This window comes from Propithecus coquereli, unplaced genomic scaffold, assembly GCF_000956105.1.
Source record: "Propithecus coquereli isolate 6110/MARCELLA unplaced genomic scaffold, Pcoq_1.0 Scaffold210, whole genome shotgun sequence".
Classification (NCBI taxonomy): domain Eukaryota; kingdom Metazoa; phylum Chordata; class Mammalia; order Primates; family Indriidae; genus Propithecus; species Propithecus coquereli.
Window position 1 is genome coordinate 5203622 of NW_012146079.1, and position 18051 is coordinate 5221672.

General features: G+C 51.9%; 1 protein-coding gene across 1 annotated transcript in view; it reads right to left on the bottom strand.

The window, feature by feature from the left end:
* The window catches only part of KIF28P, a 46955-nt gene that overhangs the window by 5660 nt on the left and 23244 nt on the right, over positions 1 to 18051 (bottom strand). The window contains exons 8-18 of the mRNA XM_012644340.1: positions 16961 to 17028; positions 14883 to 14989; positions 13163 to 13284; positions 11540 to 11630; positions 9691 to 9745; positions 8104 to 8227; positions 7797 to 7941; positions 6244 to 6362; positions 5581 to 5688; positions 2343 to 2617; positions 746 to 880 (exon numbers count right to left, since the gene is read on the bottom strand). Coding sequence (XP_012499794.1) covers positions 746 to 880; positions 2343 to 2617; positions 5581 to 5688; positions 6244 to 6362; positions 7797 to 7941; positions 8104 to 8227; positions 9691 to 9745; positions 11540 to 11630; positions 13163 to 13284; positions 14883 to 14989; positions 16961 to 17028 — 1349 coding nt within the window. The remainder of the gene's footprint in view (positions 1 to 745; positions 881 to 2342; positions 2618 to 5580; positions 5689 to 6243; positions 6363 to 7796; positions 7942 to 8103; positions 8228 to 9690; positions 9746 to 11539; positions 11631 to 13162; positions 13285 to 14882; positions 14990 to 16960; positions 17029 to 18051) is intronic.

The following is an 18051-nucleotide window of genomic DNA, read 5'->3' on the forward strand; positions in this document are numbered from 1 at the left end:
CATAAGTACACATATAAGAATAACATCTATTGGATGTCAGGCAAGGGGGAGGGGGGAGGAGGGAGGAGGGGACGGGTATTTGCATACACTAAGAGTGCAATGCGTACTACCGGGGGATGGACACGCTTGAAACTCGGACTTGGGGGGGACGGGGGAGCAAGGGTAACATATGTAACTTAAACATCTGTACCCCCATAATATGCTGAAAAAAAAAAAGAATAACATTTATTGGATGTTGGGCAGGGGGAGGGGGGAGGAGGGGATGGGCATATGCACTATGAGTGCGATGCGCACCACCGGGGGATGGACACGCTTGAAGCTTGGACTTGCGGGGGTGGAGGGGCAAGGGCAACATACGTAACCTAAACATCTATACCCTCATAATATGCTGAAATTAAAAAAATATATACTAAAAAAAAACCCAAAAAAACAAAAACAAAAGCTATTTTACTTAGATAATACAGTTTTGCTGGATATTCTTTCTGATAATTAAAATGTCTGAGTCTACCACTTCAATCACATAAAAAGTTCAGTGCACACTGACCACACAGCCCAGTGACCTGGACAGATGTGTGGCTTCCCTATTAAATAGATGGGGGGAAATAGTCATTTTGGAGTTGAACAGAGAAACTTAAGAAAATTTCCTGATAAACTAATTTTTAAAACTCGAGGGAAGATTAGACTGCCTCCCACCAGGGCTCCACAGCAGGGGTGTGCAGAGCAGTTCCGTGGGGCAGGCTGGTACCCTATCTGAATGCCCCGCCTTGCTCCTTCCTTTAGCCACTTGACGCCAAGGCACTGGACAAGGCGAATCTGGAAATCGATCCTCTTGCCCAGCATCTCCAGAGGGTCAATAACCATGTCCTCCTCACCACGTGCTCTGCAAACAGAAGAGGTGAACATTGACCTCAGGTTAGACTGGGTCCAAGCAAGTTAGGATTGTGATGGCAAGGGAATTAAGTAGAATCCTTTAGAGATAGCTAATTTCACCAAAGGAAGGATAGGTAATATCACCAGCTGTGGAATTCACTCATTCAGGAGACACTTAACATGGGAGTGCACTCTACACTGGCACCTCAAGGTAAGATCTGGACTTTGAGCTCACAGCCTGGTGGAAAAGAATATAAATAGCTCCATGTGATAATGCATGCAGATGTGGATACTAAACTTGCACTGAAGATTTTGATAGGTGCCCAGTGGGACAGAGGGGAAAGCCAGCTGGCTGCCCAGATACAGCCTCTCAAGTTGTCATTTTCCCTGGTGAATTATTTACAGTCCAGAGTCGACCCCAGGCCTACAAGCTCAGAAATGGATTTGGACAGCTTTCTAACAGGGGAACTCTCGTATGAACCAAGCCCATACAGTCTGAAACTTATCAACTAGACTGCTACTTTATTAATCTGCAATGGGAGATATAACGTCAGGCAGCCTCAAAGCCCCAGGCAGCCAAATGACCAGAAAGTTGCTCAGAGCCCCTGTAAGGACAGTGGGCAGCTTGTTCTCTTGGTCATAGAAGCTCAGCCTTCTCTTACTCCCTTCTGGAGCTGGTTTCCTCTTTAGAAAGGTAAAAGGGTCACATTGGGAACCTAGGAGGGCCTGGCACCCAGACCAGGCCCTCTGCCAGCCTCTTCACTTAGGATTGCTAAAAGACTTTAGCTTTTGTAAAAAACTGTCCATGGCCTGAAGAGGAAAAACAAATGAGCTATCCTGAGAGGGGGTGAAAGGTAATGAGGCAGACTTTAGACAGGACTGATCACTCAAAACAAAGCCCGTGCCCACAGAAAGGTCAGTGACAGCACAGAATGAGGCCAGACATCTCTGTCCCTCCCTTGGGAAAAGGCGCAAAGAAATGGTGAGGCCTGCACGAAGGATGGAGAAGGGGTGAGCTGGAAAATCAGCGTTCTACTCCTGGCTCATAGGAAAAGCATCGTGCATGTGGCCAGGAGCGGGCTGGGAGTGGGAAGGCCCTACAACACCCTTGGCTTCTCTCCTCTGAAGGTTCATTGTTTGGAACTAACCTAGTTCTTTTGGCTCTTGTTCAAGGCTCTTTCTACTACACCTGCCTCTCTGTGGGATGTCCTCCTCATTCCTTGCATCCCCCAGGGCAGTGCTGAGCTGTCTTGAATGTGGTTGGGCATTTCGGGGCAGCTGATTTGGCTATCATGGCAAAAAGTCAGATTTGATGAGGCCACATCATGAATGAATGAGCTCATTCGTTGGTCTTATGAATGACCACTTCAGGGCACCAAGTTGACCACCCCCTCCAGGGAACTCAGGCTTGCTCTGAATTTTCTATGTGTGACTGACCCAGAGCTGGGCAAAGGGGGGAAGGAGACACCCACTGTCCTGTTGGGGTGCAGGGGGCAATGGAGACGTGCAGCACGGCCTCCTCCAGCCCCTCACAGTCCAGAAACGCCACTTGCTCCTCAAGCTTCATGCAGTAGGCAAGTGGCTGGAGCCAGATGTGAGCTGAGCCCAAGTGGACGACCTCGACAGGATCCCAGAATGGGTCGTCGTCTTGGGCCACGTGGCTGTCTTCTCCATCTAGAAAGCGCTGGTAAAGTTCCTCCATTAGGAATTTCCTATTGATAAACTTGGCTTTTGACCAAATCCACACCTGGAAACACAGAGAAGGTCACTAATATTTGATTTCATCTGCTGCTCTAACAGTCATTCTCTCTCTGTGTTATGTATCTTCATAAAAAGGACATTCTCAAAACTCTAAAAACAGACTTCATTCTTTTTCTGTTGGCTTCGAGCAACGTGAAGAAACACAGTACTCCTCTGCCAGAGGCAGTGTAGAGGTTAAGCGCAAACATGGCCATGGCACATACTGTGGTAGCACAGAGAACAGGAATTCCAGTCGCTGTGGTTTTTCTTAAAGACCTAGGCTAGGTGTAGTGCCTGTAATCCCAGTGATTTAGGGGGCTGCGGCAGGAGGGTCACTTGAACCCAGGAGTTCGAGACCAGCCTGGGTATCACAGCAAGAACCCACCTCTAAAAAAAAAAAAAGAAGAAAAAAAATTAGCCAGGCGTGGTGGCACACACCTCCTATCCCAGCTACTCCGGAGGCCAAGGCGGGAGGCTTGCTGGAGCCTAGGAGTTAGAGATTACCGTGAGCTATGATCATGCCACTGCACTCCAGCCTGGGTGACAGAGTGAGACACTGTCTCTAAAAAAGAGAGGGGAAAAAAAAAAAGACTAGGGAACTAAGATAATGGGAATCAAGATGACGAAATGAGTTCACTGCCTCGTTGCCCGTGGATATCAGGCCACAGGCCCTGTGTGAGTTAAACTTGGATGCTGTCCTTGATCTGAGGAGGACACTAGCCAGTGAGGCTCAGGGACAGGCTGGGCCACCTGTGCTGACCCCCTCCCAGGCGGGCCCCGCAGGCCCGGCTCAGAGTTCCCTGGCTGCACGTGCCGCCCACCCAGCCAACAGCTGAAAGGGCCCTGCGAGCTGCCAGCATTTCCAGTTCAGGAAACCCTGCCTGACCCTCACACAGCCCTGGCTTGCTCCCACACTTGTCCTTGATATGACTCTAGCAGGTGCACAAAACTGCACGTGGACACTGTCTCCTCCCCAAGAGCTTTGGCAGCATCCACAGTCCCCGTGGTCGGGGGGTGAACATTTACATCAGCCACCAAAGAAGCACCTGTCATGTCTATACCTGGGACCCACCGCCGCCCTCTGCCTTTTAGCCTCGTCTTTTAGCCTTCGCATGCACACGCTCACCCACACACTCTTCCATGCACACACACACAGCATTCCAAGAAACTACCAGAAGTTACTACCAGCCTTTCAGAGGCCTTCTGAGGAAGGTGGGGCTTCATTTGAGGAAAGGTCACTGGAACTAATCTTATTTTTTTAATGTATAAATGGGCAACCTTGAAGATGACAGATTGGTATGACTCACCTCTGCATGAGAAAAAAGAAAAATAGAAAAAAACACCAAAAAATTGTCATGTAATCCCCACAAAAGAGAACCCTGTGTGGCTTACGCAGAGCATTCCTGTCACACAGTTACCTGGGCCTCTGACAGGACGTCGGGTTGAAGGAAAATGACAGCATTTCGAAGTGTAGCCAGGCCCTCAGCCCCCCTCAGCCCCCCACAGAACACACTTAATGATAAACGTGAAAATGCTACCTTGCGACCTGTTTCTGGTAATGGCAGATCGGTACGAACTTCTAGTAGTTTCTTGGAACGTTGTGTACGTGAGTGTGAGAGAGTGTGTGTGTGTGTGTGTGTGTGTGTGTGCGCGCGTGCGCGCGCGCGTTCAGGTAACCCTTCTGCGAGCAACAACATAAAAGGCTGACTAAAATGTTTTTCAAATCGCCTCAGACTACAATAAAAAAATAAGCAATATAAGACAGAATAACATGGAAAAAAATTTTCAATTACAAATTTTCTTAAAACAAGGTCTGACAAGACAGTGGGAAACTGCCAGAGCAAAATCTGAGGGAAAAGCCCGGCCTGAGAGAGGCACGTGGCATAGGAGCCCCAAAGCTGCTTTGCCCTAACGGCACTGCCAGGGGGAACGGAAACAAAAAGCACAAACAGCTTGAGGGGTCACTCCCTGCCCCCCCCAGGCCGGCTCCCAGCGTGGGGGTGACCCTCCCGCGCCGCGCGGAGGGCAGAGGGCTGCATGGTGAGTGCGGGGCGAGCCAGCACCATCTGGGACGGGAGAGGGTCTGAGGAGCTGGGGCCCTGGCTCGGGTTCCCCCCAGACGCTCACAGCGGGGCTGCGGGTTGGGTGGGGGGTACACGGGTGTTTACAGTATAACATGAACGTTATACGCCACAGTTTTTAAAAGTTTAAAAAATTGGTCTAGACTCAGAACATTCTGGCAACTTTCAGGCAAAAAGCAGAAAAGTGAAACGCAGAGAAGTCCCAGGTGCCGAGCGGAGCAGCGCCTTCAATGGCCGGGCCAGGCCCTGGCTGTGGGCGCGAGCGGCCACCTGACGCCCGCCGGGGCCGAGGCGCAGCCCCCGGGCCGCGGAAGGAGAGCGTGTGCTGGAGCCAGAAGCCGCAGGAGGGATGCGACAAGATAGGCCACCGCTTCCCATTTCCTCCTCTGAAGGCAGAGGGAGCGGAAGCAGGGGCCTAAGTCCCTGAAAAGGACGTTCGTGACGGTGAGCAAGGTCAAACGTGGGCACGGATCGGCTGGTAGAGTTGGCGAAACGCCGTTTCTGGGGTCTTACTAGAAGTGCGAATTTTCTCGTTGCTCCAGCACGGCAGCTCTCTCTCACGCACGCGCACGCCGCACGGGGGCGCCGCCACCGGCTGGATAAACCCCCAGGCTCCCTTCGGGTAGGAACGCCTTCGAGTCACGCTAAACATGAACGGAAAGTGGCAGTGCAGGTGGGTGGGACAGGCCCGGGAAGTGGCGCTGTGTGGGAGGGAGACCCAGGAGAAGGAGCGTGCGAGAGGGCCCTCCTCTCCCGGACTCTGCCCCCAGGACCCCAGCGCAGACTTGCAACGCGTTTTGCCCCTTTCCTGGGTGTCCCGAGGCTGCAGCTGGTAAAAATAACCCGTGTCCCCAGGAAAGCTCCTCAGAAGCGCCTCGTGGAGCCTCACCTGGTGAGTCCTTTGGTTGGTGACCTTCACCATGACCTCCTTTTGTAGGTCATAACCCCTGGAATCTGATGATGCTAAGTTCTTCACCTTCAGTTCCATTTTAAGTCCCTGGTAAAGGAAACGCTTCTCACTAAATAATCCTACATTTATCAGCCCGTATCACCTTTGCATTTCTTGTCCCTCCTGCCCACACCCAGGCTTGCTAAGAGAAGCCAGTCCGACTCTTATTCCTTGGATTCCCCACCTGAGAAAGGACGGAGCATCGTAATTTCCCGGGTATAGCCTGGAACTAACACGTGCAGTCCTCCCTGCCGAAGCGATTAAACCTCTTAAGAGGCTCCCACCGATGGGGATCCCGTGTTGCAGGGAGCTAAGCCCGGCCCAGGTCTCCGTGGCATAGCAGCCGTCAAGGCGCCCAGGCCTGGAGCGGCCCGAACAGCCTGGGGTGGCGTGGTTACGGCCAGCAAGCACTGGCCTGGGGGCCCGGCGGCCCTGGGAGGCCGGCGGCGGGAGGAACGGTGCTCGGGCTGGCTGGGGGGGCCGCCGTCAGTCTAGGTCTGGTACCAGCTTCTGTGGGATCTTCGGAGAGCACCTCACCTCTCCATGCCACGAGGTCCTTTCTGTACCTGCCATCATACCCTTTTCTGCCTCTAGATAAACTACCTTCTTCAGCTCTTCACTCATTTGATTTGCTTCTGCAACCAGGGGCATCAGTTTGATGTAGTCCTGGAACACAGCCAGGACGCTGGGGTCTGCCTCGCCGTCGCCACTGTTTGTGGCGCCTGGAGACAATCAGAATGGAAGCGAAAGTCAGTCACTTGTGCTATCATGAATGCATTTATATGCTCCTTCATTCCTTCAGTTCATCAAATATTTCCATTTTAAAATTATAAGCATGTAATAAAAAAATAACTAAATAAGAGGGTTGGGGGAAAGACACTGCCTGGCTTCTCCTTAAGTAGTTCCTCATCTCAACCCTGAAACGGTGCACATCACGCTCTCTGCCTCTGGTTCCTGTTCTTGGTCTCAGAGTCCTTGAGTCAAGGTGGCTCCAAGCTGTCCAGGGGGGTAAGATCTGCTTGGCCAGAAGGACGGGCTGGGGGCATATCCCGAAGCTGCTGCTGGCACACAAGCTACCTGTTCTTACCTCTAGCATACCTGGGGTGGCTCGGAGGAGGGGTCGTGGAGATCTGGGGAGGACAAGTCCTCCTTGCAGACCCAGTTGGCACCGCCTCTTGTCAGGAATTCTCAACTCCTTAGGGACCCCTGGTGCCCTTGGCCCCGAGGTCTGACCCCAAACCGCCCACACAGCTACTGCCTTGTTGAGGACCCAAGTCTTCACTAGGACCTGAGCCAGGGTCTGGGGTTTGTTCAACCTCCTGGCACGGCCAGCCCTGCGCTGGGAGGGTGGCGGTGCGCGCGACTGCTGTGAGTTAGTAAACAAACAGATGGGGTAGCCAGGTTGGGTGCTACGGAGTCTTGGCGGTTTGTCTTTGGTCAAGAACTTCAGCAGATGAAGAGCAAGAAGGTGAATTTCAAGTGAATTTATTTTGCTAAAGTTCTGAGAAACGCACTTCGGTGGAGGGAAAAGGGAGGAACTCATGTGTACATGTGGACGGAACTCACTGCTCTGCACCTGCGGTTTCCTTAAGGCGAGTTCAGGTCGGGTCCACGTGCCGGGCAAGGTGGAGCGGCCCCTCCGGGAAGCCAGCAGGACGGGCAGAGCTCACCTGCTTCTGGGGAAGCCCACCCTGAGCACGTGGGTCTGGCCTGGGGAGAGGCGGCGAGGGCAGGTCCTCCAGAGCTTCTGAAAGCTCTTGCCTGTGGGAGTCCCGGATTATTGCTGGGGTAGAGAGTGGGTTGAGGGGAGAAGGGGGCGACCTTTGACTCAGACACCTGGGAACATTAGTTCTGCGTCCCGCGGGGCAGGGCCTGGATTTTGCTCCTCGCCTGACTTCCGGCCCAGAGCAGGTTCCCAGTTGGCATCGCCAGCTGTGGGGCCATGGGCTCTTAGAACCATCTTTGCCTTCATTTGTTAGGGAAGCAGTCTAATGAGTTAAGTCTTTGATGTGTACTCACTATATTTGTATGGGAATCATATTTTAACTGTCTAAACACTGTACTTTGACACCATGAAAGAGGATTTTCTTAAGGAAAGCAGAGAGCACACAGTGAGAGCAGTTACTTTCAGACCAGCCCGGGAAGGGGCCACTCACCAAGCTTGTCCACGCTCACTCCCTCCGCGGCCGCTCTCTCCAGCTGGAAGAAGTCGTAGTCAAACCTGCTCAAGTCCTCACCGCCTCGCTCTGAAGGAAACCCCACGTAGAGGTAGGTGCTGTTGGATCCCAAAATAATGCGGTCCTGTGGGGGAGGTCAGTGTGACCAGAGGACAGAGAGGTCAGTGGAGGCTGCTGGCCGGCCGGCTCACGCTTGTGTCCTGTGACAGGGGCACCTCACATGAATCTCCCTTCCTATCTCTGGGGTGGGACCTGGGAAACCCTGTGGCCCAGCAGGAGAGCTTACCAAATGCTGCAGCTTTGTCTTGGTCGCAATGGGCACCCCGTTAACGACAACCTTGCATTTGCTGTGTGGAGCGACCATCACTTTACCATCCGAATTTGTGAAGGAAGCATGTTTATCTGAAATTCTAAGAAGATAAGAGTTTGTCTAAGTCACCCCATACATTACGATTTTAGTGACCAATTCAGGTTGCTCTTTCTCATTTGCACAAGACTACAGATAGCTGCTGAAGAATGGCACGAGGCATCTGCCAGGCCCCCCCGCCCCCATGCTGTGGCCCATGGTGAGCAGAGACAGCAGCGGGCCCAGAAGTAACCTGCCCTTGAGGAGCACAGGGAATTGGGAGATGGCAAAGCAGTTGTTTTCTCAGTAGAGCAAACACTAGCTGGGCAGCTACAGCTGCAGGTGCAGAGACCATAGCTGGAGTTCCTTGAGGCCAGTGGGACGGGAAGATGACAACAAAGATGCTTCAGAAGAGACACCTGGGAGGTGGCTTCATAACGAGCCTTGCATACTACAGGTGAGTTTAGATCTGTTTCTGGGTCTTTATCTACACACATCCAGGCTTTGTATGTTGCAAGGTTTGGAGCTGGCTGTCAGAGCTGTCAGGTTGTCTGCCGCCCAGACGTCATCTGTGTGCCCTGAATGCCCAGCTTCCTAACTGTTTTAGGAGGCTGTACTCCTTGGCCATCATGGAAGGTTCTGGATGTTGAGACCCATGTTCATCCATATCCTTTGTTTGCGTGGGACCCAGGGATCCTGGGGGAAAGGTTTTGGCCTCAGCTTATCATTGGAGTTCAGCCATTTACAGACCCGTGTGTCGGGCTATGGAACGGGTTTGGAAGGGGAGTTGAAGGGAATTGCTAGGAGGAGGTCCAAAGAAGGAGGCTGGCGGTGTCAACTGGCCCCTCGGTCAGCACACCCCCCCACTCCAGCCCTCCCACAGGGGCCGTGTGCTTTGGCTCAAGAGGACTGGTCTTTCTGAAAGGGCTGATCACACCTGCTGGCTGGAGACCTGAGAAGAGAGGCCACAGAGCTGGGGGACAGCTGATTGTATGAAACCTGCCATAGGGTTTCACAAGGCGTCCTGCCGGGGACACCTGGGGAGTCCATGGGGAGAAGGTCACCCCCAAAGTCTAAGCTCTCTGTTAGTCCAGTTGGTGAGGAGTCCAAGCACCGAGACCTGGGGATGCGTTTGTCTTTGGAGATGAGACCATGAAGGACACGGGCCTCTCCTGGTGGGCTTGTCCTTTCAACTCTCTTCATTTCCTGGCCAGATCTGCTTATATCTGTTGGTGAGGAATCATCTTACAGAATCTAGAAACTGACCTCCCTTTCCTCTCAAGGTTACAGCCACAAATTGAGCACAGCACAGTGGGTTTCAGCCAGAGGATCAAAGCCCTCCCACAGCTCTCAGGTCAGCCCTGGCGTGGGTGGCTGGGACGGTCTGGGGAATTCCCTGCTCTGGCTTGTCCTGCAGGCTCTGTGGCCAGGCCTGCCCATGGCCAGATGACTTTTGTGAATCTCCTCTGGATTGAGTGGTCACAATTCTCTAATGCTGGACAAAGATGACCATTCCTAGAAACTTACCCCAAACCTTGAATAGTGATAGCATTGGAGGCGGCCTGACCGACGTCACACGAACCTGAAAGGAATTAGGATAACTTATTTTCAAAAATGTCCAGGATTTGACCTTAATAAGTTAACATGTCTGACATTTGGGAAGTGACATTGTGTCTCCCATGGATCATGTGAAGGGAGTTTCCAACTGGGACTGTCTTTTATTTTTAGAGACAGAGTCTTGCTCTCTCACCCAGGCTTGAGTGCAGTGGCCTAATGACAACTCACTGCATCCTGGGCTCAAGTGATCCTCCTGGCTCAGCCTCCTAATGACAACTCACTGCATCCTGGGCTCAAGTGATCCTCCTGGCTCAGCCTCCTGAGTGGCTGGAACTACAGGTGTGCACCACCATGACCAATTAATTAAAAAATTTTTTTTTGTAGAAATGGGGTCTTGCTCACTATGTTGCCAGGCTGGTCTTGACCTCCTGGGCTAAAGTGATCCTCCCATCCTAGCATCCCAAAGTGCTGGGGTTACAGGTGTGAGCCACTGCACCCAGCCCCACCTGGAATTTCCAATCTTAATGGTACTTGCACATGATCTTGCTTTATTGATAATTTGTTTTACTTTCTGCTTTTTTGTGCGTGGGATTCTTAACTTTTAAAAATTCTACCTTTTTCATAGGCATTCTGGAGACAGAAACCACTAGGCCTGGACATTAGGAGACATGCTGAAGACTGGCCACAGGACGGGTTCTGTGTTTGAAGTTCTGTTTCTGTCCGGTGTGGGAACCCGCGGAGTGCAGAGCACATCACTGCCAGCCCCTGGGTGCCTCCCCACCCCACTGACATCCCGCAAGGAGCCCTCGCCTGTCCCGGATGTGCATAGTGGCCACGGAGGGGAAAGCTAGGGGCTCCCACAACGCTGGCTGCTGTATCCCAGCACAGTCAGTGTTCATTTAGGTCAAGAAGACATTTCAAGGGCTCATTCCCGCCTTAGAAACCACTAAACAAAAATGTGCTACTAAGAACCGTGCCTGGGTAATGAATAAACAAAATGTGATGTAGACATACAATGGAGTATTGTTTAGCCTTAAAAAGGACATTCTGACACATCTGCCACATGGATGAACCTTGAACACTGTATGTATGCTACGTGAAATAAGTCAGACACGAAAAGACAAATGCTGTATGTTTCACTTACATGAAGTCCCCGGAGTCATGGCATTCATAGAGATGGAAAGTAGAGCAGTGGTTGCCAGAGGCTGGGGGAGGGGAGATGGGCAGTTAGTGTTTAAGGGGGACAGAGCTTCATTCTGGGGAGATGAAAAAGTTCTGGAAATGGATGGTGCTGGTTGCACAACAACGTGAATGTACTAACGCTAACGCTGAGCCGTGCACTCAAAAATGGTTAAAATGGTGAATTTTGTTATGCATATTTTACCACAATAAAAAATATTTTAGGCCGGGCGCGGTGGCTCACGCCTGTAATCCTAGCTCTCTGGGAGGCCGAGGCAGGCAGATTGTTTGAGCTCAGGAGTTTGAAACCACCCTGAGCAAGAGCGAGACCCCCGTCTTTACTAAAAATAGAAAGAAATTAATTGGACAACTAAAAATATATATATAAAAAAAAAATTAGCCGGGCATGGTGGCGCATGCCTGTAGTCCCAGCTACTCGGGAGGCTGAGGCAGAAGGATTGCTTGAGCCCAGGAGTTTGAGGTTGCTGTGAGCTAGGCTGACGCCATGGCACTCTAGCCCGGACAACACAGTGAGACTGTCTCAAAAAAAAAAAAATTTTAAAAAAAGAAAGAAAAGAAAAGAAGCATGCCCATGGGCAGGATGTGAGCAGGACCAGGGTAAGTCAGGAGAGACGAGTACCAGGTCGAAGGAAGTACTTGAGGACCCCAGTGAGCTGCGGGTCCTCGTTGACGTTGAGGAGGTGAGGAAAGGTCTTCACCATCTGCCGCTCCTGCAGGAGAGACGGAGAGGTTCCTGTCACCAGACAGGGCCGCCCATGTAAGAGAGCAGTGCTCCTTTCTACCTGCTTCTCAGCACAGCCCCGTCTCTGTGCACCTGGTCACAGTGACCGGGCATCACTGATGGTGGGGTGGGGTCCTCGGGCAGGCCAGCCGTCAGAGGCCTGAGAACCTCTGGCTGCGACTGTTCCAGGGCACTGCCAGTCTCCGGCCCCGTCCTCCTCAGCTGTCTGCTTGCCCCACTCTGCCCCAGACCCCCGTAGCCCCTCCCCAGTTCTCCATGAGAGCTCTCATTCTCACAGTGTCCTGCTGGCCAGCTACTTAAGACAGACATTGGTGGCTTGTGTTGCATTAACCCTCTCCTGGTCACCTTGACGTGTTTCATTCTTTAACGCAAAGATGGGTTGGGATTGTGCTTATAGAGAATGGATGGTCAAACAAAACTGGAATACATTATTGTAGGCATGAGGAAAACTTCTAAATCTTGAAATCCTTTTTTTCTTTTTTGAGACAGAGTCTTGCTCTGTTGCCCAGGTTAGAATTCAGTGGTGTCATCATAGCTCACTGCAACCTCAAACTCCTGGGCTCAAGGGATCCTCCTGCCTCAGCCCCTTGAGTAGCTGGGACTATAAGTGTGTGCCACCACATTCGGCTAATTTTTTTTTTTTTGGTAGAGATGGGATCTCAATCTTGCCCAGGCTAGTCTCAAACTCCTGGCCTCAAGAGATCTTCTGCCTCGGCCTCCCAAAGTGCTGGGATTACAGCTGTGAGCCACTGTGCCTGGCCTTGAAATCCTTTCTAATGAAGAGTAGAGAGGACAAAAGTCCTAAATCCTGTATTCCTGCACTGTGACCCGACTTGAGCCTTGCAGCCGAGAGTCGCAAACCCAGCCCTTTACAGACATGTGACTTTAACAGCACTTCCGGCTGCATCCGGTCATGCCCACACCCTTAGAACCTCCACCCCTAGCGCCACCTGGCCCTCCTGAAGCACCAATCGCACCCGGCTCCACCCCCACGCCCAAGGCTGCACAAGCCTTCCAGGATCCCAAACTCCCAGGAGCTCCAGGTCTGTGCCCCACAGGGATCCGCCCAGGACCTCATGGCTGTGGGGGGTGAGGGGGAGGAGGGGCTGGGGTGTGGTGAGGGGAGGTAGAGAGAGCTCCCTCACCCCCAAATTCACATCACAGCCCATTTGTGACCTGATACTGGCAGTGAGTGCCAGGATAGACACTGTCCCCACAGTCCCCAGGAGATAACTCAGGTCCCTCCAATACTCCCCAAACTCTAATTACCAACAGCCTTGAGTTCCAGCCACAGCCTCCCTCATCAATATGCTCTGAGGCGTCTCTGCCTCCCTTTCACACCCTGCCATTCTCTCCCCCAGCTCTGCCAATAACATTATTGTAAGGCCTTTGTCACATGTCACGTATTACACATTCGCTGAAGAAACCTCATCCCGATCAGGGGCCGGGCAGCAGTGTGCATCAGGGGTGGTGGCCCCAGGTGGAGCGAGCAGAGCTCACCTGGGCCACGGCCACGTGCTGCTGCTCCCACGCTTGCCAGGCCTGCTCCAGCAGGTGTGCCCAGGTCACCTGATTAGCACGAGTCCCGAGCTGCTGTTCTGCCAGGAGACAGGCTGGCTGCTCTGGAAGGAGGGAGGATCTTAAGCAACAGGTCTGCGGCCTCAGAGGTCAGGCACAGAGTAACCGCAACGAGTCTCGTCTTGGCTCGCAGTCAAAACGTGGGACTCCCAGCGGGAGCGGGATGTCGAACCGCACTCAAGTGTGAAGAAGAAATCGCGTGGTAAGTCGTACAAAGAGTAGCATCACCTGCTAATTCATAAGTCGTTATAGCACGAGAAGCTCCATTAAAGGGGGAGGCATGAAGCTGAGCATTGTGTTTTTTTAATTGTTTTAAGGTGTGTGAGAGTGTTTCAATTTATACCATCATTACAAGCCATTGCCATAAGGCCAGGGGGTTTGGGAAGAACCGTGGATTTCTCTAAGGTTTTCCCATTGTCTGTGTCTGTGCTTATGAGCAGTGGAAATTAGATGCTACATGTAAGTCGTCCGGCACTCGGCAGTTTGTGGTGTGAGAGATTTGTGTCAACCGGAGCAGCATCCGGGCCAGTCGTGGGCGCTGACTCTAGAAAGTGCTTTGTTGAGGTTGAAGCGTCAGCAGGTCAGGCCGTCCTGCCCTCTGTCTGAGCCCACCATCCTTCCAGGTGGGCCGGGGTGCAGGAGGTGCTGCCACTGCCCCAGAGCCCCCTAGAGCAAGGGCCCCCAACCTATGGTGAGTTGTCTAATTATTTCATTATATGTTACAATGTAATAATAATAGAATTAAGTGCACAATAAATGTAATGTGCTTGAATCATCCTGAAACCATCCCCCCTTGCCCCCACCCCCAGTCCGTAGAAAAATTGTCTTCCGTGCAAATGGTCCCTGGTGCCAAAAAGGTCAGGGACCGCTGCCCTAGAGTGAGGGCGCCGCCGGGGCAGGGGGATGGGTGCCAAGGGCGGACGGCAACTGATGCTGGGCCTTTCGATGTTGCTGTCTTGATGCTGAACACTCTTACTGATTTTACTGCAACAGTTTTATATTTTCCCTTTTCCATCCGTCCCATTTTAAATCATTAGTGGAAATAAAATGGGATATATCTTTATGCTGCCAAACTGAAACCCGAGGCCTTAACTTAAAGCCGTGGCTCGTGATCGCTGCACATTAGAGTCACCTGGGCCACTTCAATGGCTGAGGCCCGAGGCAATTTATTGGGTCCGAGTGGAGCCCAGTCGCCAGGTGACTCCAATGCACCGCGGTGGAGTCGGGCTGACGCTCCCAGCGCCACTTAGCTGCATGACAACCTCAGCAGGGTAAACATCAAATGGCATTGTCCAAATCCAGCAGGAAAAATTAATCCTGGTAGAGACGATGTCCTCAAAATGGAAACGGCAATAAAACACGAGACTAAAATGACCATTTTAAAAGGACAGGCCAATATTTCTTAACTGCAAGTGAGTCTACATTTATCTCAAAGTTGTTTTTTTTTTTTTGAAAGAATAGAGCCAGAGCCAAATATCCTGGACAAAGCCCCAGCCACGCACCCCCAAACCCCCACCCCCACCTGCCCTGGGCTCCCATCACTGACCCGGCCTCTCCCCTGGCCCAGCCTGGGCTTTGGCCAGATCAGACCCTTTTCCCTGCCCCAGGCTTGGACTCAGCACTGACTCCTGACTCGGTTTACCTGCCATTCCAGAGGTTCTGCTTCTGAGCGGCAGCTTGTTCTCTGCCCTCCACTGTCTCATCAGTGTCCAGGTGTTGACCACTGCTCTGTTCCGGATCTTTTTAGCCCTTTCATGTGCAAAGATGGACACACCATCAGGCCTGGGTCCTTTGCAGCTGGAGCAGCAGCAACAGGGCACGCTCAGATCTCTAACGGCCCAGGGGGAGCCTTTCACTGCCCCATGGGTGACTCGAATCCACCATGCCCAGTTCCAATAAACCATTAAGACCAAGGTGACTTCAGTAATCTGCACAGTTCAAATAAATTTGTGCCGCTCGGCCAGGGCCAGGACTCGGCCCCTGATGTGCCCTGGGGCCTGTTGACCCTCAGCCAGTTGGGCTGACTTGGTTCATTCAAGCATCTGTTCAGCCGGTCGCTGCCGCTGCAATAACTCAAATCCTGGCGCTGGCAGCGACTGCTCCGCCCTGTGCCCCAGGCTGGAAGGGTCTTAGAGATTGTCTAGGTCACTCCCAGGGTCACCAGAGAAAACATGGAAGCCTCCCAATATTGCACAGGACATACTTACCCTAAAACATTACTTGTTCTTTATCTGAAATTCAGTTTAACTGAGCATCTTGTCTTTTTATTCGCTAAATCTGGTTACCTTACTCCTTTCACTTTACATAGGGGACATTGACTCAGAGTCTACAAGCCTGGCCCATGGTATCATTTTTTCTCTTTCCTACACATCACACAGTTTTCTCTCGTGGAAAAACTGCTAGCAATAGATTTGCATCTGGCAAGCAGGGAGAAAACAAACATTCTAGATACTGCTCAAGGTAAAATACAACCTAAAGATCCGAGCTTGTGTCACAGATGCTGGAAAAAATGTCTAATGGTTTGCAATGATCCTGAAGCTGTGCAGGCAGGAATGAGAAGGGAAGTATCTGGACCCGGCATGCAAGGGCTCCCTCGCCGAGGACCCGGCCCGGGGAGAGAGTGGAAGGGGAGGCAGCTGCATCATAGCCATGGTTTTCAGGCACCAGTGTCTGCCAGGCAGAGCTCTGCCAAGGCTGTGAATGAGGACCCCCGTTCAGTGAATGAGGCGACAGTGTTAGAGGTGCAGTGTCTTGCCCAGGGTCACGCAGCTTCTAGGGCCAGAGCTGTCTGACTGGCAAGTCCAGAGATCTGACAAGTGGCACATCAGGGCTGGCAGATAAGTTTCATTTCACACGCCAACTCCAGCTCCCAGAACGCAGGGCTGAGAATCCGAGCTCCCATGTGGACCCAATGGGACAGTGGCGGAGATTCTGTCTGGGAAGTGGGAGTGGAGGCAGCAGCATGTGGGAAAATTCAACCCGGGGCCAGAGACTGCCCACCCCCCTACGCCCCCCCTTTCTTAAAAGGCCGGGAGCAGCAGGCCGGGAATGCTCTGCAGGGACCTGCCTTGAGAAGCAGGAATATGGCTCAGCAGCAGCCCCCTGCCCATGTGACTACAGGTGGGCTTATTTCCCAGCCCGGTGGACAGGAAGGAAACTGGCAGTGACAGCCCCGCCCTGGTGAAGAGATACCGATGACATTCAGGCCGCTCCAGGGTCTGTTGTGTAGTCTGTTGGACAGGCCTCGGGGAAACTAGACGAGCCACGGAACGGAAAGCCAGTGTGCCAGGACTTGCAGAGCTGGTGAGTGGTTCTGAACCGAGGAGTGGTCTCTTATGTAGCTCACCTTCATTTACTATTAGCACAAAAACCTTCCACCTGGCACTACTCTGTACCTATGTCCCATGTGACAAAAGGAGAAACCTGTGAATAGCCATGCTTTTTGACAGGAAAATACAGGGACATGGATAACTGGCAAGATTGGCATCAACACCTCTCCCGTCCATTTGAGCCACGGCCCCGCTCCCCTGCAGGGTCTGAGTGATAGAGTGACACTCGACACTCTGAGGCCCCAGTTCTCTCTCCCTTTCTTTATACGCTTTCGTTCCCCTCTCCCAGACCCCTTCCAAAATGCCAGACCCTCAGGGGTAAGAGTACTAGAGGAGGTGGCTAGACCTAGAACTTAGAACCACTATGGATAATAAATTTTCATAAACGTACCTTTCAGCGTATCTTAATGTTGATAAAGTTTCCTCGTAGCAGATGTCAGCTGGACTTATGGCAGCTATCTGTAAAAACATCCCTTTCAGATTTTGTTAATTATATGGGGGTTTATGGTTGTAATTAAAACAGCTAATGTTCATAGAGCAGTCTCACATCTTGTGATTCACGGTAGTGTTCAAACTTTACAACTTAGAAAACTAGGCTTAGAGAAAGGTAATATGCCCAAGTTTACCCAGACGATAACTTACAGAATTGGTGCTTGAGCCAGCCCTGCCTAACCCTAATACCTGTACTGCCAACCTCAGTATGACCCACCCTCGGGATTGAGTCCTCAGCGGATTTTCCCAGGGTCTGGAACGACAGCGGAGTGTTAGCATCGCAGAGACCAGTACGACCTGCTCGTTCCCAGGCAGCCACTGGTATGGCTTCAAGCCTGGCTACTGGCTTTGGACCAATTGTTCCAGAACCCAGAAGACAAACTTTTCAAATCAGAAACAGACTTTTGGATGACTTGGAGGTGGGCAGGGTCCCTGAGGGTGACCAGGGAGGTGACGTGGCAGCTGCCCACACAAAACCTATGGACCAGGAGGCTCAGGACCCGGGGCATTGATAGCTCAGGGAGTAATTATGTATAGTTTAGATTTCCAGCTTTTAAAGCTTGTTCATTTATATTGTCTCATTTAATCATCACAGAAATATTTTCAAGTGGATATTATCTTTACTTTGAAATGAAGAAAATGCAGTTTTAAGGTATCTGTGCTGAAGGTGGGATTGGCCCATAGAGACTGTAGCGCGTGTCTGTTGGCCTGGCGGAGTCTCTGTTCCGTTTGTTTCCTGAGGTGGTCAGTAACCCCCTTCCTCCTGCCCTCCACATCCGTTTTTGTTAACACGCTGTGCTGCCTTCAGTCAGCCCTTGTCTAGTCGGACAGCTCTGGGTGTCACCCTGTGGTCTCAGGTGACTGCACGCATCTGCTAAGACCCGTTAGATTTCACTGTGCAGTCTGACGTCCAGAGGGGATCTTTTGCCTCCTTTTATTCCAGGTTCTTGGGGACGTTCCGTTGAGGACCACAGGTAACTGACAACCCGA